An 18,718-nucleotide genomic window follows, 5' to 3' on the forward strand; every position below is an offset into this window, starting at 1 on the left:
TAGTATCTTCATTCTCTACATCCAGATCTACCATTATGAATATGGAAATGAACTACTATTTATCACAAAAGAATAGGGGCTGTATCTTTTTTATCACTGCCATCAAATATGAATATAAAACAGGCATCAAAAGTTAAAAGACTTAGAGACTAAGATCAAGTTGGGGAATGCAGATGTGTGTAACTCTTTAGAAGAATCAAGTCTTGGGCTTCATTGTCCATTTCTAACTAGACAGAGAATAAATTCTGTGACTATCCCTTAATTCTATAATAGGTTATATATGGGAGGAGCACCTGGGTGGCTTAGTCCGTTAAGCCTCTGACTTCGGCTCAGGTCATGATCTCACCGTTCGTGAGTTCGAGCCCCGTGTCAGACTCTGTGCTGACAGCTCAGAGCCTGGAACCTGCTTCAGATTCTGTGTGTCCCTCTCTCTGCCCCTCCCTTGCTTGCACCCTGTCTCTCTCTCTCAAAAATAAATAAACATTAAAAAAATTTTTTTAATAGGTTATGTAGAACAGCAAAACAGAATTGTGATTTTTGAGGAACAAAACTCACTCAAATGCAGAGATTCTAGATTAAGTTTTAGGAACAATATAGAAAACTAAATCTAGGTATAAGTATCAAAAATGTAAATTATAAACATTAGTTTGCTTTTTATAGACCAATCAATGCACTGTGGTACCATTAACAAGAAAGTTACAATTTCAATGATCTAAAATTTTTCCATGTTCAAATGGGCCCAACTGCTAAGAAGCAAAGACTGAGTTTTGTTTTTTGTATTCTTATTTCCTCACATCTACCAACGCTTCTATTATGTATTATACTATATCTAATAATAAAATAGTTTACATCGTAACACCAAACACCAAACATCTGTTGGGGAAGAAGCTGTTAATTAACTAAAGCAGAATACCCTGTTCCTACCACTGTGTAAGCATTTATCTGAAACTAGGCTGGCATTTAAAATTTTACCAACTATCCAGTAAGAATGCTAAGATAAAATAATTGACAAACCTGAAAGAATAGCTTCTTTCAAATATAGTAACATATGCGAGAACTTCCTGATATCATTCACCAACTCCTTGATGTAATCCGGATCAAAAATGGAATTGGAACTTATGGACTTGAGCCCCATTTCAGGAGCTGTAACATCGGTAGAGAGTTGGCCTGATGACAAAACACGTTTTTTCTTTGTCTTTTTCTGTTTGTGAGCAATCATCCTTTCACAGAACAGTCAGAAAAACTGAAATCCTTAAGCAGAAGGGAGAAAAAAGAAGAGAGAAACACAAAAACTACATCAACCAGGGGAAACATTATACTAGGTTTTCACAAATAGCCCATAGCCCACCTAGTATTCTATCAGTAGTATTCTATTAACAACAACAAACACTGTATTACTGATGGCAGCAGCTTCCATTTAGTAAGTGCCATTGATCTTGACAACTCTATGATGTGCAAACTACTGTTCTCTTCATTTCACAAATAAGCAACCTGAGCTTTGTAGGTGAAATAATTTGTCTCAGTTCTCAGCTAAAAAATGATGAACTGGTACTTAAAACCCAGATCTGTCTTGTTGCCAAAATCCATTCTCTTAATAACTTCCTCTTAACTCCTAGGGTACAGAATTTTTTAAATTGTAAAAGTTATTCTGAAATGTCATTTAGAAGAATATATTCTACCACCATGACATCAGCTTCAAAAATAAAGATGCAGTATGAGTTCTGAAAAAAGAAAAGACCTGTTTTCAAAACCCGCTCCCCATCACTTACTATGTGTGTCGTGATAAACTGTTAATCCTCTCTTAACTTTGGTATGCTCATTAATAAAATGGGAGTAACATTCTAACAACACCTACGTTGTGAGATTATGGTAAGCATTAAAAGATACAATGGTATAGAAGTGTACGACACATAAAAGAAGTTCAATCATAGTTATTTTTCAGTAATAACGCTTACAGACACACACACAGACACACACACACAGATTTGAGGTTATCAATTTCCAGCAAGAACATTTTTTTGTTGAAAACAAGTTCTAAGGGTGTCTACTAATCTGATACACCCTAATTGATTGAACAAATAAATGTATGAATATCAGAGCAATATTTTTGTTAATTCCAGGATGGTATAGTAAAAACACAGTCTTTTGAAATGAGATTTAGACTTGACTTCTGGCTGAATCCTTTCTAAACATACAACCTATACAATTTGCTTACAGGCTGTGTGAGAATTAAAAGTGACCACAAAATTAAAAGATCTCATATGTTAAAACACTTAATCCTGGCACATAATTGGCTCAAGAAAATCTTAGCTTGTTTCTGCTTCATCCTCACATTTTACCTTTCCAGAACTGAAAGTCCTAATTTTGTTTGCATTTCTTACAATCAAAAAGGAAATTACTGGAGAAATTATGTTAGTTCAAGCATATCACTAAGGCATTTTACAAATATTTTGTCTTCAATATTTTGTTACTTTCAGAATGGTAGAATTACTAAGGACTCTGTGAAACTTACAGTGGGAAGTTTTATGTAATATTCACTTCCAGGTCATGTGTAAGATTTATTACTGAATCACTTATTCTTTCCTATACCTCACCCAATTCTCTAAATTTTTTCCTTCCTCATCTACAGTATCTTTAATCTATCTACTTCTATCTATACTATCATACTAGGTAAATTTTGTGAATGTTTCTGTGCAGTATGTGTGTTGGAATGCATAAAACATAAAACAGATTCTAAGGAACCAGGTGATATACTCAGATGTTTTCTATGCTATCGCATTTCATTTTTTAAAATGGTGGCTACAGCCCACCAAATTGGTTTTATACTCATAATGGGTCATGACCCTACAACCTGAAAAACACTGACTATTTGACTCAGGATCCTGTCTATATACATTTCCATTTGCCTGGGGTACTCCTTCCCCTTTGTTTACTCATTCTGACCTCAGCTCAAAGATCATTTCCTCAAAGAAATCTTCCTGGACCACCAATACCCCTGTAAATACCACCACCAAAGGAGAATGGAATCTCCTCTTAGATGCATTCTAGCATCTTACACTTTTCATCACTGCACTTATCAAAGTTCAAATAGACTATTCATATTTTCCTCTCTAGACTATAATCTCAAGGGATCAAGGATTCAGTTTGCTAACCATGTGTTCTCAGCTCACAGCACAGTGCCTGGCATAGGAGGGATGATCTGCTCAAAACTATTTGCAGAATAAATGATTTTGCAGAATGAATACTGGGCTTATAAATTTGTAAAGTTGCAATTAATTTTTACAGAAACAAAAAAGGTTAACTTTGGATTATTGCAGTAAAATCTGTTGTGAGATCTGTAAAAATCTGCCTCTAAAACAGTATATTTCAAGAAAGAAAAAAACAAGTATGTAAAGCCGATAAAGGCAAGATCACACAAAACTGGAATCAAAGTTGGACTTCTACTCTTCTTTCTCTACTGTTGACTATTATATAAGGTTTCCCTACCTCTCTTAGCTTTTAAAGTTCCTTTATTAAATATTTGTTAATCTCAAATTATTTCTGAGAATGTGATTTCTACATTTAAGCTAGTTCCAACTTACCTAACATTAATCCTTAAATGTGTAGATAATTCTAAAATGAGCCTAGAACAATTTTTTAGTACAATTATTATATATAAGTCTTCCCACCAACACTAAAAACAGGACAGTACCTTGTGTGGGAAGCTTTCACAAATCACTAATTGAGAAGACAACTCCTAACATCACTTTTGCAGCTTACTTATTAAAGTCACTCTGATTAATTCTGACAGCTTTTAGTTTAGTAAAAAGATAGTTATTAAAGACATATATCATAAATTTCAAATAAAACAACTCACCTATGTAAGCAATTCACCTATTTCACCATCTTCACTTATGTCAAGTTAGTAACCCAAAGTTGTAAAAAGTGTTTCAATACTCAAGACTAAGAAAATCTATAAGCAAACAAAATTGGGGGGGGGGAGCAGTGGGGGGACAAAGGAACTAAAGAGTTATACTTTACCTCTATTCAGCATTATAGTGAGTAATGTACTAACTTTCTTATATATACTTTACTATTTTTCATACTTCAAACTGAAAAAAAAAGGAAAGATGAACAAAGTTTATCCAAGTTTTTATAAAATTGAACTATGACAGTGAAAACATTTGGAGGATATACACTTTCCGAGATCATACTACTTTCCTATGTCCCAAAATGAATACCCTCTAGTTGGTGGTAACATAAAATGTAGTTACTAACATAACATACTGCAAGAGGCAATTTAATTAAATGAGGTAATAATATAAAAAACACTTAATGCTGTGCCTGGTTCATCATGAAGACTCAAAAACTGTTAGCCATTATGACTAGCTGTGCTTTATTGTGGGAGATTGTGGGGTGTTTTTTTTTTTTAACATACTTAAGTAATGAACAAAATGTGGGCTTTACCACAATATATCTGTAGATTGTGAGCAAGAAATATAGCACTGGAAACACTTCCAGACACTTAACTGACTTCGTGGAAACCTACTAAATGGCTTCCAAGTGAAGTTTGAACTATGCAAACAGACTGTTGAGCAAGATATTTGTGAAACTCTAATTCTCATGCATCTCTTCCAACTTCAAACCATCAACATTTACAACGTGTTTTAATCACTTAGCAAAGAACTTTGTAGCAAACAAAATATTACTATGCAAAACTACTTTCTCTGTATGTTGTAAATTCTAAGTAATATATGCATTAGAAATGTGAACATTAACTTCCCAGTACCCTGGAATGTGACTTTCCCAAGACTTGAGTAGCCTCTATTAATCAAATGTCCTATGCCCCATGTACATCCTCCCAAGAACACATCATTACAGAAGTGTTTTCATTTTAGGCACTGGGCTGTTTAACACAAGTATAAAACTGCCCCCAAATATCTACTTAATAGCTCCCATTTTACTATTCCTACATCAGGAAAAATTGCCAGATATTTCAGAAATCTGCCATTTCAGCACAATTTCTGATTTGGTAAGAATCTACTTAAAGACGCTTTTAAAAAATCAGAAAAATTCATTCTGGAGGTCTTTGATTATACTTTTGTAAAGTACTCCCCACAAAAACAGCATACGGCCATGTCAAAAGGTTTCATCAATAATATGCAAGTAACTAATTTCTAAAGAAAGGCATGCAATGCACATACACTTCATTCCTGTGCAGTTAGAACCTAGCACGTTTAAAAAAGAGGAAGCTGCCCAACCTCCCACGCCTCCAGAATGTCTAGCATTCCTGGCAGGCATGGCTCTCTCTTGACCAGCCAAAACTACTCAATGCCAAAGAGCCCGCTCCCCATCCCCATATTTAAACACAGAGTGGGGAAATGGAGCAACCGAAAAGAGCAGCGGACATGGATAGAGACGGACAAGAGATGCCATCACAGAGACAGCTGGAGAAAGGGGAAGGGGTGCTCAGCTCCTGACCTTAGCAGCTAACAGTTCTGCCCTCCCAAATGAGGTGAGGCCAATTCCTTCTTGAGAAGGAGAGTAGGAAAAGATTAACATGGAGACACAAGGCTCATCAGTCGCTAGGGCTCCTGAGCTCACCCACCAAGAATAAAACAACAGTCAAGCCCGAAACAACGGAATTGGGAAAAACAATTGACACTGAGGCCTTAGAACGACAGAGCCCTCCTCAGCCCAAAAGACCGAGACGAGAACAATGCACCACGGAAATCCTGAAATGTCTGAGGAATGGGACCCAGCTGAAGTGAGGACTGCTGTCAGGACAGGTGGGAGCGAGACGGGTCAGAGCCAAGACCAGGCTTTTAGCGCTCAAAAGCATATACTTTAAACCTACACTCTGACAATTACTAGCCTGTGTGCTCCGGCAGGTTAACCTCATTTTCTCCGCGTAAAAAATGAGTTAAAACAATCATGGAGCTGTCGCAGAGCTTAAAGAAGTTAAAATGTGGAGCATTCTTAACAGTACGTGCACGGTGGGACGTGCTATGTGCCTGCTTTAATTTTAATCGTCATCTGCTCTGGGCTACCGCTCCCGCCGCGCCCCGCTCGCCCCGTCGGACCCCTCCGGGAGGACAGGAGCGCGGAGGACACGCGCCCGGCCTCCCGCGCAGCCCTCAGCCGCCTCAGCTCGGGGGCCGCCGCGTGGGCCGCTCACACCCTGGACCGCAACTGGCCGGCAGCACCGCCGACGACCCCAGCCCGGAGCCCTGGCCGCCGCGGCCGGAGCGAGCGCCGCCGCCCCACACTCACCGCGGCGCTCCATCCCGCGTCCTGGACGCGGACGCCCGCCCAACACTCACGGCCGCCGCCGCCTCCGCCGAGGGCTGGAGCTCGCCGCCCCCATCCCCCACGGCCCGCGGACGCCCGGCCAAGCCGCCGCCGCCGCCCCAGCAGCTACGGCCACCACCGCGCCGCTCGGGCCGCCCCGCCCCCAGGCCTCGCGCCTCGCGCCTCCCGCCCGGCCGCGGCCCGCCCCCTGAAGCCCAGCCCATTGGCCCGCGCGCCCGGGGAGGCGGGGCTCCGGCGCCCAGCCGCAGGTTGGGGCGGCTGCCGGCTCAGGCGCGCGGGGCGCGGGCTGTCAGCTGCGCCCCAGCCGGCAGGCTGTCCCCAACATGGCAGGTCGTGTTAGCCACCCTGTGCGGCTTGTGGCACAACAGGCGAACCTCAGGCACAAGTCACCTGAAGAGCAGATCTGGTTAAAAGGTGCTTATCAGATGATCAATCTACATTTCTTTTAAGGTACGTCTTCCTCCTTCTCCAAACCATTTAAGAAAACAAAAACAGGACTCCACACAGGTAAAGTGTAATGCAGGCCTGATCCGAATCCCCTCTATAGAGGAAAAATATTTTCCACTTAGACTTATATTACTTTCTTAAACTACAAACTCAAAGTTCACTCGGAATGAGAAAAAATGTCTGAGGAAGATAAAATAATTACAGAAAGCATTAGGGGCCCAAAGCAGGTAAAGCTTCCATATCCTACTACACACTGAAACAAGCAATGTCCTTTGTCTCAGTGCTGGGACATTTAGAAAGAACTGATGGAGAAACACAGGGCATGTGGGGCAGGCGACTGTGGGTAGTGCTGGAGACAGAAAAATTATCACCATGGGAGAAAGGAGAAAAGGACACAAGGAGGGTGTGAGGAGGAAAAGTAGAAAGAAAATGGGGGTACAGACATAGGGAGATGAAACCAAGGAAGGCAGAAAAAGGTGGTGACAGAGAAAATAAGAATGATAAATAAAAGAGAGAAGGAAGAGAGACTACCTACTTAGAAAAAAGAAGTGAGCATGACAGAGCCAACACATGGAGTAGTGAGACTCATTGACAAAGAGATGCACCTTTGAACTTTTACAGGAAAAAACAATGTTGGGGAAATAAATGTGGCCCCTCAGATGCTACCTGGAAAAGATAAATATGAAAACGCTCAGTTCCATGGTTATTTCAGCTGTACACTGGATTTTCAGACTCAACCTATACAAATTTACCCCTTAAGACCCCAAACACAGCAGTACTAAACATGCCAGGGATACTGAGTTTCGTCAAAACCAAACTGTCCTTATAAAAACACTTAAAAAGAAAACTGCACCATGGACTCTCACCACAGAAACTGATGATGCCGTGAAAAGAAACAACTAGGAGGAGGAGAGGTCAGGAGTCCCCAGGCCAAAAGGGGACTGGAGCAGTGCAATGCTGATTAAATCATAAGACTTGGGGGAAGAAATCTGAGGTACTCCAGCAACCTCAAACATCCCCTTACATCTATTTTAAACTGTGTTAATTACTGAGTGCTATCTTATCCACCATTATCCTTAATAAGGAGGAATGTGTTCCTTACTAAAGTGGAATTTGCAATGTCACTGCCAATGTCATGAATAAGGTCCTGTTGGGGAGAAAGGATGTGTGGGGAGGAGGTGGTGGTATGACAGAAACAGTAAGGAGACAGAGAAGGGAGGAAGAGGAAAACGTGAAGAGAGACAAAGATGTGAGGAGGTGAAAAACAACTGTGAAGAGGAGAGAAAGGCAGAGGGGAAAAGAAGACAGAGAAAGATGCAGAGACAAGTGGAAGGAAAGGAAGAATTTAAATGGAGACAGAATAAAGAAGAGAAGAGAGAGAAAAAGAGGTGATAGAAAGAGATTGACAAACTACCCCCTGATAGAGAAAGGGAAGAGGGATACCTCTCATAGTTCTAGGGAAGTGAAGCCAAGCAGGCCTCTATGTTGTTACATGAAAAAGATAAATATAAGAACCCAGGGTGAAGAGTGAGTCTTCAATGAATATTAGACAGTTGGGGTGCCTGGGTGGCTCAGTAGGTTAAAGCGTCTGACTTCGTCTCAGGTCATGATCTCACTGTTTGTGAGTTCGAGTCCCACCTTGGGCTCTGTGCTGACGCTCAGAACCTGGAGCCTGTTTCAGATCTGTGTCTCCCTCTCTCTCTCTGCCCCTCCCCTACTCACTCTCTCTCTCTCAAAAATAACTAAACATTTTAAAAAAGAATATTAGACAGTTAAATTATAAGTAAGGTTATCTAAGGGAAATTTTAAAAAGTCTCTCAATCCTAATCCTCCTTTTACAATTTTTAAAAAATACATTATCTGTCATCTTCTTCACCCTATTCTTTAGTAAGGATGATAACATTTGGAAACATTTGTAAAAATGTTAGTTCACCTTAAAATTAAAAGGGTTATTTTATTAATTCCCCCAACTTGCATTTTAAGTAATTTTATATCACACAAATAATATCTTTCTGTAAGTTCAAAATTCTTGATTTAATAATTCAATTCTAAAGGGCTAAAAAAGAAAGAAAGAAAAAGTAAAGCCATCTGTATATCTATTGTAGAAGTCCAACATCTTAAAATGTATAACAAGTTGCAGAAAAAACATGGAAGATACATAATTGGCAATAAACTACTTGTGTTTTTACCAGTTTACATTATTATTGTTTCTAGTATTTTTTCCCTCTGAAAGAGAAACTCGCATCCTCTATAATGCTGCTCTTGAGTCAGCCATTCTATAAAGCCTCAACTTGCATATTATTAAAATCTTTTTCATGTGTCCTCTGCAGTGTTAACATAGTCAGCATTGTTATTTTTGCTAGGTATGTGTCTTCATATTCCTGAAGTTATTTCTGTGGTTTAGGTAGCCAACTTTTCATACCAGAACATGGGTCTAAAAACATTTTACAATGTCTGGAGACATTTTTGGTTGTCACAACTGGGGAGGAGGTTGTACTGACATCTAGTGGGTAGAAGACAAGGATGCTGCTAAACAGCCTACTTGCACAGAAGAGCACCCCCCAATTCTTATACCCCCCCACTCCTAACAGAATTGTCAGGTACAAATAGTATCAAGTTTGAGAAATAATGTCAAGGTTGAAAAACTTTGCACAGGCCTAATTACTACTTTATAAGCAATATAGAAAACAGAGGAACATGTTAAATTATATCACAGGATGCACCCAGCAAAATCTAGACTGTGGGTCATTTTATAAAGCAAATAACACAATTTCTTAAAAAGTAAATTTCAAGGAAAAAGATGGAAAGAAAATCTCTACATTAAAAAAGACTTAAAATTTTATATATATCAAGTACAGGAATAAATGAGACAACTTATCCTTTTATCCTTTTACTTATATCCTTTTCAGAACTGGACTATAGACAGCATAGAACTGTGATCCTTGAGATATGGGGTCCCAAACAAATGACGTAGGCCTTCAACTGCTGCAACTTTCTGCCTGGAGACACATTCTAGACCATGGCACAGTAAATGGAAAGACAAGCAGAGCAGACTGGGGCAGCTGGAATCTTTAGGACAGAGTACCAAAGAGGAAGGAGGTAGGCAAAGGAAGAGCTCCAGAAATTTGCACAGGCAATTCTTGCTGAAGTCTCTTGCTGAATACAAAGTTGCACATGTATGGGTGAAACCCCACAAGGATAGACAAAAAATTTCCAGGGAGCTGTAACTGAACAATTCCCAGGGTTCCCACTGGGTTGGAAGACCTCTGAGTATTCACCAGCCAGTGCTGAGAGACCTGATGAACACTGAATGGCACGTGTTAGTAGTGTTTCTAACCCAGACCTAACAAAAATGGTATTCTAGATTAACCCCCAAAAAAGCTTCAAAACAAGCCTCATTTTGTAAATTAAAAAAATTAATATTTAAAACAAAAGTAATAACAATGTGTCGTGGCATTCACAACATACAGAAGTAAAATGTACAACAATAACACAAAGTAAGAAAGGAGGGAAATGAAACTATACAATAAGATTCTTACATTATATATAAAGTAGCATAATATCATTTAAAGGTATATAGTAATAATAATTAGAAAAACCGTAACAGGAAAAAAATGTTTATTAAAATCTTCAGAGATATATTTAGGAAGCCAATAGAAGACATAAATGGAATTTTAAGGAATTAATCCAAAAGAAGGCAGAACAAGAATAAAATGAGAGAGAAAAAAAAAGCAGATGAGACAAATTAAAAACAAATAGCAAGATGACAGACCTAAACCCAATCATATCAATAATTACACTAGATATAAATACTCTAAACACCCCCATAAAAAGGCAGAAATTATCAAATTGAAAAGTAAAACTCAACTACATACTGTCTATAAGAAACAGACTTGAAATATAAAGACTGAGATAGATTGAAAGCAAAACAAAAGAAATAGATATACCATTAAAATACAAATCATAAGAAAGCAGAAGTAACTCAATTACATCAGACAAGGAGGTTTTCCAGGGATAGAGTATCATAATGATAAATGAGTCAATTCATCATAAAGACAATCCTGCAAATATATGCATCTAAAAAACCCTCCAGAATATATGAGACAAAAACTGGCAGAAATGTAAGGAAAAATAGACAAATCCCAATGATAGTTAAGATTTAAATCCCCTCTCATTAATCGATAAACAACAGAAAATCTGTAAGGATATAGAAAATTTGAACAATACTATCTACCAACTTGACCTGATAGATATTTATATAAAACTCCACCCAACAACAGCAGAGTACACGTTCTAATCAAATGTACATGAAATATTCACGAAGATAGACCATATATGGGCCATTCAACAAGTTCCAATACATTTAAGAGAAAATGAAAACATATAGTGTAGGGGCACCCGGATGGCTCAGTCGGTTAAGCATCCAACTCTTGGTTTTGGCTCAGGTCATGATCTCACAGTTTGTAAGTTTGCACTGTCAGTACAGGGCCTGCCTGAGATTGATTCTCTGTCTCCCTCTCTCTTTGCCCTTCCCCTGCTTTCTCTCTCTTTCAAAAATAAATAAGTAAACTTAAAAAGAAAAAGAAAACATAGTGTATGTTCTCTGACCCAAACAAAATTAAATTTGGAATAACAGTAAAATAATTGGAAAACCCCCAAATACTTGGAAATTATAAAATACATCTTTAAATAATAGTATTTTGAACTGAATGAAAATGAAACATAGCATTTCAAAATGTGTAAGTTACACAGTGAAAGCAGCAGTTAGATAAATATACAGTTCTAGATGCTTTTAAAAAGAAAGTTCTAAAAATCAATGATCCACTTAAAATCAGTGTTCCACTTTAAGAAGCTAGAAAATGAAGAGCAAATTAAACACTAAGTAAGAGAAGAGAAATAATGCAAAGAGTGGAAATCAATGATACAGAAAACAGACAAAAAGTCAGCATTGTTATTTTTAATTTTTAGATGGAGACAGAATAAAGCATTGTAACAATGTAACTGAAAACTACTTCTTTGAAAAGATCTATTAAACAGATAAATGTCTAGCTAGACTAGTTAAAAAATAAAGGGAGAAAATGCAAATTATTAATATCATGAATGAAAGAAGAAACATCAGTATAGACCCTACAAATATTTAAAGAGTAACAGGAATGTTACAAACAAGTTGCCAGTTCAACAACTCAGATGAAATGGGAAAATTCCTAGAAAGACACAAATGACCAAACCTAACACAAGAAATAGAAAATATGAATAGTGTTATATATATTAAAGAAATTGAATTCATAATTTGAAATGTCTCACAAAGAAAACTGCAGACCCAGATGGCCTCAATGATGAAGTCTGTTGAACCAGATAAAATAATCCTACAAAAACCCTCAGAAAATAGAGAAGGCAGGAGCACTTCTTAACTCATTTTATGAGATCAACATTACCCTGATAACAAAATCAAAGACATTACAAGAACACTTTAGGCCAAATTTCTGAACACAGGATTAGCAAGTCAAATCCAATAATATATGAAAAAGGATAATACATTATGATCAATAAGGGTTTGTCCCAGGAATGCAAGTTTATTTTAATATTCAATAGAGAAAAACCATCTGACAAAATTCCACATCTATTCATGATTAAAGCAGTCAGCAAAGAATAGAAAATGATTTTTTTCAACCTGATAAAAGGCATCTACAAAAAATCTATAGCTAACATCATAGTTAATGATGAAGGGGATCATGTTTTCCGCTTAAGATAAGGATTAATATTGTTACTGCAGGTGTTAGCCAGTACAATAGAACAAGACAAACAAAACACATTGAGGGGCACCTGGGTGGCTCAGTTCATGATCTCCTGGTTTGTGAGTTCAAGTCCCCCTTTGGGCTCTCTACTGTCAGCACCAGAGCCCACTTTGGATCCTCTGCCCCCACCCCCTCTCTCTCTGCCCCTCCCCTGCTTGTGCTCTTTCTCTCTGAAAAATAAACATTAAAAAAAGGGGGGAAAAACAAAACACACTGAGATTGAAAAGGAAAAAGTAAAACACTTTATTCTAAGTTGACATGTTTGTGTACCTAGAAAATCCTAAGGAACCTATAAAAAAAACCACTACACCTAATAAATGAATATTATAAGATCACAGAATATAAAGTCAATATACTTTAATCAATTTTACTTCTATATACTAGAAACAAACAATTGGACAATAAAATTTTAGAAACTCATACCATTTACAATAGCATCAAAAAACAAGATTTTTAAGGAATAAATTTAACGAAATGCATGCAGGATCCTAAATTTAAAACTACCAAACAGTAATGCAAGACATTAAAGAAACAAGTTAAATTAAAATAAATTTACTTAACAAGAAATTAAATGAACAAGTATACCATGTTCATGGATTGGAAAGGCTCTCTACTGTTAAGACTTTAATTTCTCTCAAATTGATCTACAGTTTCAAGCAATCCCAAACAATATTCTCCCTGGGGTTTTCTTGTAGAAATTGACAGACTGAGTCTAAAATGTATAAGAATAAAAAAACTGCAACAGCCAAAACAATTTTGAAAAAGAACAAGTTGGAAGACTTATACTGCCTGATTTCAAGACTTAACTATGGACCTACAGTAGTCAAGACAGCACGACACAATAAGACATAGACCAATAGAATAGAGTCCAGAAATAGAACCATATATATATAGTCAAATGATTTTCAAGAGGTGTCAAAGGAATTCAATGGAGGAAAAGATGGTCTTTTCAATAAATGGTGCTGAAATAACTTGATCTTCACATGAAAAACAAATGATCCTGGACCCTTACTTTACAGCACACCTGAAATTAAACTCAACATGTATCATAGACCTAAATGTATAACCTAAATCTATCAGCCTTTTAAATTCAGGATTCAGAGAGGGCAGGCAGCTGCCTGTTTTTATAAATAAAAGTTTTGGGGGAAGACAGCCATTCCTAATTGTTTACATATTGTCAATAAATGCTTTTGAACTAAAACAACAGTTGAATAGTTGAGGTGCTATAGTCTATAAGCCTAAAATATTTATAATCTAGTCTTTTCAGAAAACAATTGAGGATCCCTCTTTTAAAGAAAACATGAGAGAAAACCTAGGGAACAATTTCTCAAACAGACACAAAAAGCAAGAACCACAAAAGAAAACACTGGTAAATTGGACTTCATGAAAATTTAAAACTTCTGGTCTTTGAAAAGGAACTTATGAAATGAAAGACAGCCAAAAACTGGGGGAAAATATCTGACAAAAGAATTATATCCAAATCATATCAAGAACTGTTACAACTCGGGGCGCCTGGGTGGCTCAGTCGGTGAAGCGGCCGACTTCGGCTCAGGTCATGATCTCGCGGTCCGTGAGTTCAAGTCCCGCATCAGGCTCTGTGCTGACAGCTCAGAACCTGGAGCCTGTTTCAGATTCTGTGTCTCCCTCTCTCTGACCCTCCCCCATTCATGCTCTGTCTCTCTCTGTCTCAAAAATAAATAAACATTAAAAAAAAAATTAAAAAAAAAAAGACTGTTACAACTCAATAAGAAAACAACCCAATAAATTAATGAGTGAAATATTTGAACAGAAACTGCAAAAAGTGGCACACAAATGGGCAATAAGCACATGAAATAGTGTTCAACATCATTAGTATCAGGGAAATGCAAATTTTAACCGCAATGAGATACCACTAAATATCTACTAGAATTCTTCATTTTAGTTAGGTTGAAATACCAAATTTGGGGTAGGATGTAGAACAACTAAAACTCTCACACATTGCTGCTATATCAGGTACCACTTTGGAAAACAGGGTGGCAGTTTCTTATGCAGTTACACATACGTTTACCATACAACTCAGCAGAAATGAAAACGTACATTCATCCAACAACCTGTACACAGTACATAGCAACTTTTTTCATGATAGTCAAAAACTGGAGAAAAATCAAACGTCCATCAACAGATGAATGAATAAACAAATTGTGTTACAGCCTTACAAGGGAATACTACTTAACCATAGTTATCCATGATACAACAAAAACCATGGATGAAGCTCAAAAGCATACTAAATGAAAGAAGTCAGGCACAAAAGAATATATACTATATAATTCCATTTGCATGAAGTCTAGAAAAGATGAACCTAGTCATCTGATGCCTGGAGACAGAGGTTGTGGTGTGGTGGGGGATGGAGGGGAGTTCCAAATGAGCATGAGGGCACTCATCACTTTTTGGAGTGATTGAAATATTCTAATATCTCGATTATGGAGGTGAACACATAATGTACGCATTTGTCAAAACTCAAAGTGTATAAAAACCTAACAGCATGCTAGTGTTTAATGGAAATATTAGGTAAATAAATTATAAAATTATAGAATGTTACACTTGAATAGTCCCTCAAACTCAACTTACTCCCCTTCCTTAACACTTTTCAATGTTTTCCATCTTCTTCCTTAAAAGGGAAGACAATGGTATTCGAAAACTTTCTCAATGCAAGTACGAAACATTTTCTAAGAAAAATTCTTATCTAGGGAGGCAGTATAATCAAATGGCTCTTTTGCTTAATCAGAGTAATAATAAAGAAAGGGCAAACGCTCCACAAAAATCCTAGTTCCTGACTTTCGTTTTAAACCTTCCTTGTCTCTTTACACATGAATGTGTCCTTATGTATTGGGGGCACTTCAGTGGCTGAGTCAGGTGAGCATCCGGCTCTTGATTTCAGCTCAGGTCATGATCCCAGGGTTGTGGGATTGAGCCCCATGTCAGGCTCTGTGCTGAGCATGGGTCTTGCTTGAGATTCTCTCCCTCTCTCTCTCTCTCTCTCTCTCTCTCTCTCTCTCCCCCTCTGCCCCTCTCCCCTGCTCATGCTGTCTCTAAAATAAATAAATAAATAAATAGCAGAATCAGTGGCATCCTGGTAAGCATAGAGATAACCAACAATTCTCTTCAGAAGGGCCTTTCTGCCTGTGCTTATTAAAATCATTCTCTTAATTTCAATCTCACACAAAACATTGTTTCTTCCAAGAAGCCACTGAAAACAAATCATTCTTCTATTTTCCTATAGGACATTCAATATACTTCCTTGGGTAACCCAATATATTATGCTTTGGGCCCTGTTTATTTGAAATTATCTACTTCTACCCAATAGACTGAAAGGATCCACAGGACTCTGTCTAACATAGAGTGGGATGAAACTAAAGTTTCTGGGTGAATACTGAATGAATCATCAATGGCACAGGATTACAAATCCTTCCAGGGGGGCCTTCTGGGTGTGAGCTTTGTTCAACATAGTGCTCACTCCTGAGACCCAACAGCAGTGGTTGTAGAAGCTCACATTCCTAGGTCAAGGGCTTCTGCAGCTGGGAAGCGAAGGCTCGATAATTTAGGAGGATGTTCTATTTTAGGCAGGTGGGCAGAGTGGGAATTGACCAGCCACCACAGATTTGCTGAACAGTGCTTTCTTCGTCTCAGCCAAAGTTCTATTTCCTACCAATTTGGGGACTAAAACATTTTCTACCCAGGCCTACCTTACTTTCCTTCAAGTTCACTCTCAAACCGTTCTCAGAATCCGGAGACCAGAGCTATTTGTACTATAAAGCTAGCAGAAGTTAAGCTCAACGCTCCTCACTTGCACCCTTCCTACAATCAAGAAGCATTTCTAATTACGCATTTCTGGCAAACTGCCTAAAGAAACCTCTGAAGAAAGGAATCTAAATCTCCAGGACTCTCATAATTTGTTCTGACTTCTTTACTGGTAATTCTTTTTCTTGAAGAAGCTATCCCTTTCCCAAACTGAATAAAGGGGCAAAGCTAATTCCCAATCAAAGATGAGAAAAGGAAAAGAGAAATGAGGAACAAAAAGCTCCTTGGCAATTTTGGCTCTATCACAGTCTTGAAATTTTCACAAAACACTTCTTCACACTCCCAAAAGGTAAAAAAATAAAAACAAAACAAAAAAAAAAAAAAACAAAATCACACACACTCTGGGAAGATCCAACATTAGAAGACAGAGGAACGTCAAAAAATTCAAAAATCCCAATGTATGGAGGAGTGGTAGTGAAAACAGTGATCAAAACAAAAAACAAAAACAAAAAACACCTCACCCTTGTCTGGAAAGAGGAGCGGTGGTGAAAAGGCGAGATAGACCCTGGACATGTCAGAGGGGTTCAAAGACAAGGAAGGTCCCTGGCTACTCTTCAGGTCAAAGGAAGGCCGCCCCCAAGCACCAAGTTTTGATCACAGGGTCCTGGGACATCCAGGGAAACAAACTCACAGGGATACGTTCTCCTATTAGGTAGCTGCAAGCCCCCGCCTGTCAATTCCATTTTGCAAAGCACAGGACTTGTCCTAGAGCCAAGGCTTGGGAAAAGGTGGATGGAGGTGATGGTGAAGGGACAGTTACTCAGGGAAAAGAGAGGAGTGGGGAGAAGGGAGAGTGGAGGGGAGTGGTGTGAAGACAGTGACAGATAGGCACAAGTAGGGGCACTCGGAAAGGGAGAGTGTTTTTCTACATTCCGTTCTTTCTCTGCCTCTCCAAATAATAAACAGCCTGGGCCTAGGTTAGGTGAAGTGTGATAAGAAACGGCGGATATAGAATACGAGATGTCTGTTATTTTATCTCATCGTTTCCATTTGTCAGACTGAAATTTCAGCAAATGCCATCAAACTGCCAAAAAGATCCCAAGTGTCGAAGACGAACGTGAAGTCCCAGTGAAGTCCCAACGGAGTAAGGGTAAAGGAACTCCTGAATTGCGCACGGAAGCGATGAGGGCGTGTGGCCAGAAAAGGGAGAGGGGCTGCAGGACGCTCAGGGGCACCAGAAATGGGATGGAAGCCCGGCGACCCTCTCCCCCGCGGCCGTGCGGCGTCGCCTAATTCAAGACACCCATCCGGGGTCCGGGGTGCCCGCGCAACGACTGCTCGCGCCCTTCCCGGTTCCTCCGCTCCCGCCGCGCCCCGCTCGCCCCGTCGGACCCCTCCCGGAGGACAGGAGCGCGGAGGACACGCGCCCGGCCTCCCGCGCAGCCCTCAGCCGCCTCAGCTCGGGGGCCGCCGCGTGGGCCGCTCACACCCTGGACCGCAACTGGCCGGCAGCACCGACGACGACCCCAGCCCGGAGCCCTGGCCGCCGCGGCCGGAGCGAGCGCCGCCGCCCCACACTCACCGCGGCGCTCCATCCCGCGTCCTGGACGCGGACGCCCGCCCAACACTCACGGCCGCCGCCGCCTCCGCCGAGGGCTGGAGCTCGCCGCCCCCATCCCCCACGGCCCGCGGACGCCCGGCCAAGCCGCCGCCGCCGCCGCCGCCGCCGCCGCCGCCGCCGCCGCCGCCGCCCCAGCAGCTACGGCCACCACCGCGCCGCTCGGGCCGCCCCGCCCCCAGGCCTCGCGCCTCGCGCCTCCCGCCCGGCCGCGGCCCGCCCCCTGAAGCCCAGCCCATTGGCCCGCGCGCCCGGGGAGGCGGGGCTCCGGCGCCCAGCCGCAGGTTGGGGCGGCTGCCGGCTCAGGCGCGCGGGGCGCGGGCTGTCAGCTGCGCCCCAGCCGGCAGGCTGTCCCCAACATGGCAGGTCGTGTTAGCCACCCTGTGCGGCTTGTGGCACAACAGGCGAACCTTAGGCACAAGTTACCTTTTGCATCCTCCCGCAGGTAGCTGGTCCTCTGTTCTTGTTTAAGTGGACATTCCTTTCGTGGGCACTGAATTTCTCCCAGTCGGGAATCTGGTCTTAACTTGCTTTGTCCGCCGTCTTCCCACACCCTCTTTCTCTCCTGAACAAAAATACATTTTGTGCTCAATTTTAAAACTGCCCCCACGCTCTTCTATCTTCAACTGATTGTCATTGTCAGAAAACAAACTACTCAAAACATGAAAATGTATATATAGTACCTGTCTATATATATAGAATTCTATATATATAGAAGTTGCTCAATAAATACTAGCTGAGTGCATATCCCCCTGATTATGTTCCTTGCTTCTTACCATTAGATGCTCCC

At 40.2% G+C, this 18,718-nt stretch overlaps 2 protein-coding genes across 5 annotated transcripts in view; one reads left to right on the forward strand and one right to left on the reverse strand.

Annotated features, from left to right (window-relative positions):
• ARHGAP29 (Rho GTPase activating protein 29) overlaps nucleotides 1-6,375 on the reverse strand; it is a 63,729-nt gene extending 57,354 nt beyond the window's left edge. The window contains exons 1-2 of one of the 4 annotated variants that reach the window (XM_042952906.1): nucleotides 6,253-6,375; nucleotides 1,015-1,243 (exon numbers count right to left, since the gene is read on the reverse strand). In XM_042952906.1, the coding sequence (XP_042808840.1) occupies nucleotides 1,015-1,219 (205 nt within the window). In that variant the 5' untranslated portion in view covers nucleotides 1,220-1,243; nucleotides 6,253-6,375. Of the gene's footprint in view, nucleotides 1-1,014; nucleotides 1,252-4,020; nucleotides 4,090-6,252 lie in introns of those variants that run through there. The other 3 variants (XM_042952904.1, XM_042952905.1, XM_042952908.1) reach the window with 3 other exon arrangements.
• A 98-nt stretch (nucleotides 6,376-6,473) lies between these two features.
• LOC122225926 (basic proline-rich protein-like) lies at nucleotides 6,474-18,399 on the forward strand. The gene is made up of 3 exons (XM_042948624.1): nucleotides 6,474-6,741; nucleotides 17,368-18,035; nucleotides 18,111-18,399. The coding sequence occupies exons 2-3, from the start codon at nucleotides 17,551-17,553 to the stop codon at nucleotides 18,397-18,399; spliced, it is 774 nt and encodes a 257-aa protein (XP_042804558.1). The 5' UTR covers nucleotides 6,474-6,741; nucleotides 17,368-17,550.
• Nucleotides 18,400-18,718: the final 319 nt, after the last annotated feature.

Source organism: Panthera leo, chromosome C1 (assembly GCF_018350215.1).
Source record: "Panthera leo isolate Ple1 chromosome C1, P.leo_Ple1_pat1.1, whole genome shotgun sequence".
NCBI lineage: Eukaryota > Metazoa > Chordata > Mammalia > Carnivora > Felidae > Panthera > Panthera leo.

Excerpts from the sequence above, each read along its gene's own strand:
- LOC122225926 (XM_042948624.1), top strand. The coding sequence starts at position 17,551 with ATGGGATGGAAGCCCGGCGACCCTCTCCCCCGCGGCCGTGCGGCGTCG. Across the intron at positions 18,036-18,110 it reads CCGCCGCCGCCGCCGCCGCC|GCCTCGCGCCTCGCGCCTCC; the intron begins GCCGCCGCCGCC and ends CCCCGCCCCCAG.